This window comes from Amphiprion ocellaris, chromosome 12 (assembly GCF_022539595.1).
Source record: "Amphiprion ocellaris isolate individual 3 ecotype Okinawa chromosome 12, ASM2253959v1, whole genome shotgun sequence".
In the NCBI taxonomy this organism is placed as follows: Eukaryota; Metazoa; Chordata; class Actinopteri; family Pomacentridae; genus Amphiprion; species Amphiprion ocellaris.
This window is the reverse complement of record NC_072777.1, coordinates 573,139-583,070: the sequence shown is the minus strand read 5'-3', so window position 1 is coordinate 583,070 and position 9,932 is coordinate 573,139. Positions and strand designations below refer to the sequence as shown.

The following is a 9,932-nucleotide window of genomic DNA, read 5'->3' as shown; positions in this document are numbered from 1 at the left end:
GGATACCACCTGTGCAACAAATCCAGTCGTGACATTTCCTGGCTCCTAAATATTCCACAGTCAACTGTCAGCTGTATTATAAGAAAGTGGAAGTGTGTAGGAACGACAGCAACTCTGCCACCAAGTGGTAGGACACGTAAACTGACGGAGCGGGGTCAGTGGATGCTGAGGAGCATAGTGCCAAGAGGTGGCCAACTTTCTGCAGAGTCAATCGCTACAGACCTTCAAACTTCATGTGGCCTTCAGATTAGCTCCAGAACAGTGCTTCAGCAGAGAGCTTCATGGAATGGGTTTCCATGGCCCAGCAGCTGCATCCAAGCCATACATCACCAAGTGCAATGCAAAGCGTGGGATGCAGTGGTGTAAAGCAGCCACCACTGGACTCTAGAGCAGTGGAGACACCTTCTCTGGAGTGACCAATCACGCTTCTCCATCTGGCAATCTGATGGACCAGTCTGGGTTTGGTGGTTGTCAGGAGAACCATACTTGTGGGACTGCATTGTGCCAAGTGTAAAGTTTGGTGGAGGGGGCATTATGGTGTGGGCTTGTTTTTCAGGAGCTGGGCTTGGACCCTTAGTTCCAGTGAAAGGAACTCTGAATGCTTCAGCATACCAAGACATTTTGGACAATTCCATGCTCCCAACTTTGTGGGAACAGTTTGGAGCTGGTCCCTTCCTCTTCCAACATGACTGTGCACCAGTGCACAAAGCAAGGTCCATAAAGACATGGATGACAGAGTCTGGTGTGGATGAACTTGACTGGCCTGCACAGAGTCCTGACCTCAACCCCATAGAACACCTTTGGGATGAATTAGAGTGGAGACTGAGAGCCAGACCTTCTGGTCCAACATCAGTGTGTGACCTCACAAATGTGCTTCTGGAAGAATGGTCAAAAATTCCCATAAACACACTCCTAAACCTTGTGGACAGCCTTCCCAGAAGAGTTGAAGCTGTTATAGCTGCAAAGGGTGAACTCACGTCATATTGAACCCTATGGATTAGGAATGGGATGTCACTTATGTTCATATGCGAGTCAAGGCAGGTGAGCAAATACTTTTGGCAATATAGTGTATACATACTGCATAATAAAGTATTATTATTTATTAATTATACAGTACACACACACACACACACACACACACACACACACACACATATATATATATTTTTTATATATATATATATATATATATATATATATATATATATATATATATATATAGACTGTATAATAAAATATTTATTATTATTTATTAATTACACAGTCTATATTAGGGCTGGGACGTTAACGCGTTAATTTTGATTAATTGCAGCAAAAAATAACGCGTTAGACATAATAACGCAATTAATTGCACCCTCCTCGGTTCCCTCATTTCTGGCACACCAGTAACTCTGATGAACACTCCAGCCCACTAGGTGGCGGTAATGAACCTGAAGTCTGTTTGTAGCCATGAAGAAGAAGCACAGGAAGCACTGAGTGAAGTCAGGCTCTGGTGAACAGTGAAGGAAGACGAGATTGGACTTGTTGAACAGAAAGTTTCCTTTTAAAAATCTTCCTGATGGCAGCTTGGATAAAAGCCTGGTTGTGTGCAAATTGTACAACAAAGAGTTTTCTGATCACTGCGTCACTTCAAGTCGACGGTATCACCTCAATGTAAAACATGTTGCTGTTAGCACCAGAGCTAACGTTAGCTACGAGTCATGCTAACGGCTAACGGTGTAGCCATCCCATAATAGACCACTTTTCTAGACAGTGCTTGAGTTTACAGAAAGTCTTAAAATGTTGAATAAAATCGCTATAATTGCACTTAGATTTGCAGTAATCTGTGAATGTAGCAGACAGATGAAAAATGCAGATAAATAGAAATGAAACATTTTTGTGGTTTAAGTTTTTACTCTGTCGAGGCTCTGCCTCCTTGGAGGAGGAATAACCTAAACAACAAAAATATCTCTTTTAATAACTTCATTATAAACTTTTTGTTTATAAAAAAATTACATAAATAAAAATTAATATTCCTATAAAAAAGAACCATCAAAATGACAGCATTATCAGACCCAGAAAAGATGAAAACAGAATGAATCTCTGGATTTTCAACTTTCTGAAGCTCCTTGAACTACTTATGCTGATTTCATGTGCCATACAGTGGAAAAAACAACTAAATTCAGGCTTTAAGTCATCAAAATCACTTTTTTCTGTATGTCCCATTTTCCTTTTTTAAAATAAATTTTAAATTATAAACACGTATATGTCTATTCATTGATTCAACTGTCAACCACAATTTTATTTAAATTGAAAAACTTCACTTATTGTGTCAAATATTGCTGTTTGACAAAACTGCAAATTGCGATTAATTAATTACAACGCCTGTAATTAATTAGATTAATTTTTTAATCGCGGCCCACCACTATATATTATTTATTATTATTAATTATACAGTCTATATATATATATATATATATATATATATACAGACTGTATAATAAAGTATTATTTATTGATTATACAGTCTATGTATATATATAGATTGTATAATTAATAATAATAATACTTTATTATACAGTCTTTATATATAGATATATATAGAGAGAGACTGTATAATAAAGTATTATTATTATTTATTATGTATTTATTCTACAGGCTGTGGTTTCCTGGAGGTTACCTGAGTTCAGCCTGATGGATGTGAGTTTCCCTCCAGCAGCAGCTTCTGTTTTCTCTGGTTACTGGTTAACTGGTTTTCAGGAATGTTTCCTCCTCTGATGACAGCTGAGGGTGTGTGCCAACATCCACCAATCAGAGGCCGGCCCTGCTGTAAGCCCCGCCTCCTGCTGCTCCTGTGTTTGGTTCTGAATGAGGAGCTGAAAGGTCAGAGAGACCTGAACCATCTAATAAGACCTGAACCATCTGATAGACCTGAACCATCTGATAGACCTGAACCATCTGATAAGACCTGAACCATCTGATAGACCTGAACCATCTGATAGACCTGAACCATCTGATAGACCTGAACCATCTGAGGAGCTTCCTGAAGGAAGCTGATACAAACATTTGCACTGATCATGGATTGATTGGTTATCAGACAGACTAATTACTGATTGATTATCAGACAGTTGGTTTATTTAATTGATTCATCGCTGCTTTAGTGTTGAAGAGCTCAGGGTTCAGATCAAAGCTGTATTGATGAGGCGATCAGCAGATAATTATTGATTAGTCGTGTCAGGGGAAATGTCTATTTCTGGTTTCCAGCTGTTCAGATCTGATGTTCTGATGTTTTCCTGTAAAATGAATCTTTCTGTTTTTCTCTCTGAAGAAGTGATTTGATGTTTAAATAAATCCTGAGATGTTTCATTTGGTCCACAGACGTTCAGATCAGAGTCTGAGAGGACAGAAAGCAGGAGAAGTTCACCTGGAGTCTCCAGAAGAAGACCTTCAGTCTGAATTAACATCGGTGTTCATCTCCAGATAACTGAAGTCCATGTTGCTGCAGGTTAACTCCTTTATGACGGCAGAATGGAGACAAACTCGTCCAGATGATAGTTTAGTGTTTGGTCTGAAAGCGTCTAATTAAAGGCTGTCTGTGTGTTTTACTGCCAGAACTATAAAGAACCTATTTATAGTCCGTCCTCATGTCAACATGTTCTGTCCTTCATCTCTGATTTATTTCAGCTGAAGTGTTTTAATGCTGGATGACAACAGAATAAACAGGAAATACAGGAAATCGTTTCCTGTAAACTCCAGATGGTTAAAGATAATTAAAGTGTTTCTGTTGTTCTCTGTTAGAAAAACCACCAAAGAATCTGATTGACTCATTTTGATGCTTCATCCTACTTCAGTTCATCACTAATAAACTCACATTTAGTCATATTTTACCATTTCTAAATCAAATACTTACGAGTTTTAGAGTTTTTAGTATTATATGACATTAAAATGATCAATAAACTGCAGAACATTAGTTCTATGATATGCTTTTTTTTCTTTTATAGAAAGCTGTATAACGGAGAATAACGTAAAATAATTCAGATTATTTGTTCTGTTTACAGTCTGAGATCATGTTGTTCTTTTATAGAGAACCTTATCATATTATTATTATTATTATTATTATTATTATTATTATTATTATTATTATTATTATTATTGTTATTATATAATTTACTATATTTGCTCCAGTCTGGGACCACCTTGTTCTTGTGTATTAATCTTCCTACAGTAGATTAAAGAGTAAATACTTGAGGTTATTCGTTTTGTTTACAGTCTGTCTGAAGATCACCTTGTTCTTTTATATCTCCATCGGTCACATGTCTCTGGCTCCAGCGGCCCTCCGCGGCTCCCGGCCTCCCGCTGCCCGGCGGAGCCTCGCCGGAGCCGGCGGCGGCAGCGGGAGGAGGAGCCTGGAGGAGGGCCGCACCTCCGGAGCTCCACCAATCCGAGCAGGAGCCGCCGCCTGCGGCCGCATAAAGAGCAGCTGATGCAAGAGCAGCCGGAGATCACAGGAGGAGACTGGAGAGGTGAGTACAGCACATCTTTATACACATTTAATTATAGTTTATTATTATTAGTAATAAACAGGGTTCATACACATCTATACACATTTAATAGAGTTTATTATTAAAAATATTAAACCTAGTTCAGATGGACATAGTTTATTATTATTAACAAACATGTTTAACATACACATTTAGTATACTTTATTGTTAAAAAAATATTAAACCTCGTTCATATATACATTTAATATAGTTCATCATCATCTTCTTGTTATTATTATTATTATTGCTATTATTACTATTATCAGCTGGTTCATCACTGGTTTATCCTCCGGGGACTCTGTCTCTCTTTGGATCCTGTTTGTTCTGATTTATCTGCTGACCCTGGTTCTGGTTCTGGTTCTTACTCTGATTCTGATTCTGGTTCTGGATTGGGTCCAGATCTTCATCCTCCTCAGTGTTTCTCTTCTGGTTCTGGATTTAATCCGCTGCTTTTCTAAAAGCTGTTTCCGGATCTCGGCTCTAAATCTGAGCCTGAATAGTTCCCGGAGTGTTTCCTGGAATGTTGCCGAAATGTTCGGGTGTGTGTCCCGGTGTCGGTCCGCCTCCTGCTCTGATTGGCTGCAGAGGCTCCGGGTCGGACTATAAATCCGCTGCGCCGCTCCGCCGCTTCTCTCTCGGCGCTGCGCTCCGGTAAGTACCGGACGGAGGAGGGTTCTGGTAGAGGGAACCAGGGCTCTTTTTGTAAGAACCGGAGTTTTATTCTGAAGGCTCCGCAGGTCCTGTCGGTTCTTTCTCTTCTTCCTGTTCTGTCGGTTCTGAATCCGGTTCCGTCCGTGGAGCTGCTCGGTTAAAACGCGTCGCTGGTTTCGGTGGTTCTGGTCTGAGCTGCTGAGGTTCTGATCCAGTTAATCCGCTTTATTCTGATGGAACTGTTCAGTCTGTGCTGGTTCTGAACTCTGGACTGGATCCAGAACTCTTCTCTGGTTCTGAGTCCAGCGGTTCTGCTGTTAAATGAGAGTTGTGGTTCTGTCTGGAGTAAATGTGGATCTGTGTGACCCGGTCCTGACCCGGTACTGACCCTCTGTTTGTGTCCTGCAGGTATCATCATGCCCATCATCAGAACCCTCGGTACGGTGGCCCAGCAGGCCCAGCGGGTCCAGCAGGTTCTGCCGGTAACGGTGGCGATCCGGAACATCAGCTTCTCTCCCAGACAGGTGACGTCTGACGCCAGCTTCCACTCCGTGTCCTTCTCAGAGACGGACCACCCCAAGGTTCTGATCACAGGTACGGTTCCACTGGTTCTACTGGTTCTGCTGGTCCTACTGGTTCTACTGGTTGGCAGAGAAGCAGGAAGCTGGACCCTCTCTGGTCTCCATGGAAACTGATTGTGGTCTGTTTGTGTGCAGGTGGACTCGGACAGCTGGGGGTTGGACTCGCCAAACTGCTCAGGTACGGACCAGAACCAGAACCCAGCAGAACCCAGTAGAACCAGCAGCTGTCAGGCTGAGTAACTGTGGTTTGTTTCCAGGAAGCGCTTTGGAAAAAACAACGTGATTCTGTCCGACATCCGGAAACCTCCGAGCAACGTGTTCCACAGCGGTGAGAGAACGTTCTGGTTCTGTTCTGTTCTGGTACTGGTCCTGATTCTGTCTTGGTTCTGTTCTGTTGTGGTTCCTCTCATGAAGCAGCTCAGAGTCCAGTCTGACTAAAAGCTGAACTCTGATTGGTCAACCTGCTTCCTGTCAGAGTAAAGGTCATGGATGACATCATCGCTGGTCCAGATCAATACATGACGTTGATCAGCTGATCTGTAGATGACGATCAGAAACAGACTCAGACATCCACCAAGTCATCAACACAAACACAAGTACTGATAATTAATATTTAATATTAATTCATATTTAATATTGATTCATTGGAAACCAGCTGCTTCCTGATGATGAACATTCACTGTTAAAATCTGACTCCAGATCAGTTTAAATCCATCCAGATGTCTCAGTCTGAACACTGGATCTGGTTTCTGATCATGTTCTCTGTAATATTTTGGGTTCTGGACTGTTGCTCAGATAGAACATCATGTTCTAAGGACCAGTTTATGAACGTTTCTGTGTTTTCTGATGTTTTATCGACCAAATGATTCATCCAGAATAAAATAAGGATTTCAGGCTGTTAGTTTCCAAAGAACCAAAGAATAAACATGGGGAACCTTTAAAGAACCTCAGAGTAAAGAACCTTCCTCTAAACACAGAGGTTCTTCAATTAGTGATGAGCTTTGAAGAACCAGAGAACCTTCTGAAGAACCCTTTATTGTTGTTCTGAGTCCATCTAAAACCAGATGTTCTCTTCAGGTCCCTTCATCTACTCAGACATTCTGGACTACAAGAACCTCCGTGAGATCGTGGTGAACAACCGGATCACCTGGTTGGTCCACTACAGCGCTCTGCTCAGCGCAGTGGGAGAAGCTAACGTAGCGCTAGCTCGATCCGTCAACATCACCGGTAGGTCGGTTCTGAAGGTTCCGTGTTTGACAGGATGTTCTTGTTGTTCTAATGGACTGTCTGGGTTCTTCAGGGCTTCACAACATCCTGGACATCGCAGCAGAACATGGCCTCCGTCTGTTTGTTCCCAGCACCATCGGAGCCTTCGGACCCACCTCCCCTCGGAACCCGACGCCAGACCTTTGTGTTCAGAGACCCAGAACCATCTACGGGGTCTCCAAGGTCCACGCCGAGCTCATGGGAGAGGTGAGAACCCAGAGAACCGACGGTAGCGCCGTTAAATTATCCATTATCTCAAGTTTAGTCCATAAAGTATGAATCTGATCTGATGATCTCTGGACAAAACCATCAGATGGTTGGTCTCTAAAATAACAGAAATACCTTTAGATGTTTGGTCCAAAAATCTTCAGTTTTCTGTCAGAGGAGAGGAACCAGGAAGTGTTCAGACTGAAGTTGTTTTTACTAGAACTGAAGAACAGATGATGAGAACAGTTGGAGGTTCATTAGAGGTTCTAGATGTTGTGATGTTGTGGATCTTCTGAACAGTTGGAGGTTCATTAGAGGTTCTAGATGTTATGATGTTGTGAATCTTCTGCTGTGTCTAACTGGTCACCATCCACCAGTATTACCACCATCGCTACGGTCTGGACTTCCGCTGCCTCCGTTATCCAGGAATCATCTCAGCAGACTCCATGCCGGGAGGCGGCACTACAGGTAGGACCAGGAGAACCCTCGGGTTCCAGTCTTATGTAACTGATGTTCCTCAGAGGATCAGGACTTGTTGCAGTTCTAGATCCTCAGATAGCTAATGTGGTTCCTCAGACACGCCCACATCCTGCAGGAAGCCTCAGCTGTTTTCCGTCTGCTCTTCCCTCCAGACTACGCCGTGCAGATCTTCCATGACGCCATCAAAAGTGGGAAGTTTGAGTGCAACCTGAAGCCGGACACGCGGCTGCCCATGATGTACATCGACGACTGTCTGCGGGCGACGCTGGAGGTGATGGAGGCGCCGGCCGACACGCTCACCATGAGGACCTACAACATCAACGCCATGAGCTTCACGCCTGAGGAGCTCAGCCAGGAGCTGCAGAAACAGATGCCGGAGCTGGAGGTCACGTATGACGTGGACCTCGTACGGCAGGCCATCGGTGAGAACAGATCGACATCTAATGACAGATAAAGTTCTCCTTCTATCAGCTCTAAACACTCAGAACACTAAAGAACGTTCTCAGCCTTCACTGAGGAACGTTTCTCTGATTATTTATGAAACATAAACATAAAACCGTCCTAGAACCATCAGACGTTAAACTCTGGACTAAAGTCTCGTCATCCTGGAGATGTTTGTCTAGTTCTATCCTCTGCTCTGTGGGAACACTTCCTGCAGTTCATCCTAGAACTCTCAGTCTGTACTGGATGTGCAGAACTTCAGGTTTGTTTTTGGCCAGTTTTTAAAGACTAACACATCCTGAAGTTTTAATGAAACACGTTCAGATGATCAGTTCAGATTTAGTTCATTTTTCCTGATGGAACCAAACGTCACACATGATGCATTCAAAGACCGTCAGAAAATTCATAATCTGACACTTCTTCCTGTTTTCAGGATTTCTGACAAAAAAAAGCTGAAATTTTGCAGTTTTTTTTTTCTTCAAGAAATCAAAGCAGGCGGCAGGTTTTGGGTTCAGAGGGTTCAAATCATTTGTCCTTTAAGTATTAAAATTCTTCATTATTAGTCCTTTAAATATTAAACTTGTTGGTGTTTTGTTCTCTAAGTGTTAAACTTCTTGATTCTTTGTCCTGTAAAAGCCGTCTTGTGTCCTCTCTATGCCCCTGAACCTGTTTCTGATGAACTTCCTGTCCTCCAGCCGACAGCTGGCCGATGGACTTCGACGACTCCAACGCCAGGAAGGACTGGGGCTGGAAGCATGACTACGACCTTCCAGAACTGGTCCAGACGATGCTCAACTACTTCGGAGTAGAAACCCGGATGGTTGGGGCCAACTGAGGGGGCGGTTCTGTGTACATAAAGACTGACCAAAGAGAACAGAGCGCCTCCTGCTGGTTCTGTCTCTAAACTGAAGGGCTCGGCTCCAGAAGCTCCGGTGGGTCGGACCTTCCTCCCGCTGACGCTCTGCTCTCTTTCCTCTTCCTGCTCGCAGGTTCTGGTGTCGGCAGTTTCAGGGATTCTAACGGGCCTTTAGACGACCACGTGCATGTCGAGGGATGTTCTGTTTCTACCTGCAGGTTCCTTCCAGGTTCTACCTGGAATGTCTAAGGAGGGTCAACATTCAGGTTCTGCTGAAGCTCAGTCCAGTTTGTCCTGAAGCACTTTAGAAGGAAGGAAACTCTGCAGGTTCTGACAGACAACCCGACAAAGATTCTTCACTCAACTTATTTATTCTGTCACTGTGAAACGTGAGGGAGCTTCAGCAGGAAACCTTTTCTAAACTCTGGTCTTCAGTGTTTCTGTCTGTGCTGTTCTGGTTCCATGAGGCCACTCGGTGGTTCTGCTGGTTCTGCTGGTTCTGTTTTATTTCCATGAGGCCACTCGGTGGTTCTGGTTCTGTCTGTTCTGTCAATCACATGATGAGCTTTGACAATAAAACTTTTTTCATGTTGTTCTGCTTCTGTCAGTTTGTTCTAGTTGAGTTTATTTGAGGATGGAGACGATGAGAACATCCTGACCTGTAGAACATCTCCATCCATCTGGAGTTCATGTCAGTACTTTCGAACATTCATTCATCTGAGAATCATCTTTAGATGTTGTTATTGAAGTGCAGAAACCATGAATGAAGAACATCCAACATCCAGGTGAAGATGTTTGAACACCAGTCTCTGGTCGAACTTAAATAAAAGCAGATTTTAATCCAAAGCTTTAAAACAGGAGAAATCTGGAACCTGAAACATGAGATCTGTGATAGAATAGAATAGAGTAGAATAGAATAGAATAGAATAG

The 9,932-nt window shown here is 42.8% G+C and overlaps 1 protein-coding gene across 1 annotated transcript; it reads left to right on the top strand.

The window, feature by feature from the left end:
* Positions 1–4,447: 4,447 nt before the first annotated feature.
* On the top strand, positions 4,448–9,594 carry tdh (L-threonine dehydrogenase). Its single transcript, XM_023296083.3, has 9 exons — positions 4,448–4,502; positions 5,580–5,765; positions 5,888–5,930; positions 6,010–6,080; positions 6,830–6,979; positions 7,053–7,225; positions 7,603–7,693; positions 7,858–8,127; positions 8,842–9,594. Exons 1-9 carry the CDS (start codon positions 4,463–4,465, stop codon positions 8,979–8,981), a joined length of 1,164 nt encoding a protein of 387 aa, XP_023151851.1. The 5' UTR covers positions 4,448–4,462; the 3' UTR covers positions 8,982–9,594.
* The last annotated feature ends 338 nt before the right edge of the window (positions 9,595–9,932 follow it).

Excerpts from the sequence above, each read along its gene's own strand:
- tdh (XM_023296083.3), top strand. The coding sequence starts at position 4,463 with ATGCAAGAGCAGCCGGAGATCACAGGAGGAGACTGGAGAG. Across the intron at positions 4,503-5,579 it reads CACAGGAGGAGACTGGAGAG|GTATCATCATGCCCATCATC; the intron begins GTGAGTACAGCA and ends TGTGTCCTGCAG. Across the intron at positions 7,226-7,602 it reads ACGCCGAGCTCATGGGAGAG|TATTACCACCATCGCTACGG; the intron begins GTGAGAACCCAG and ends ACCATCCACCAG.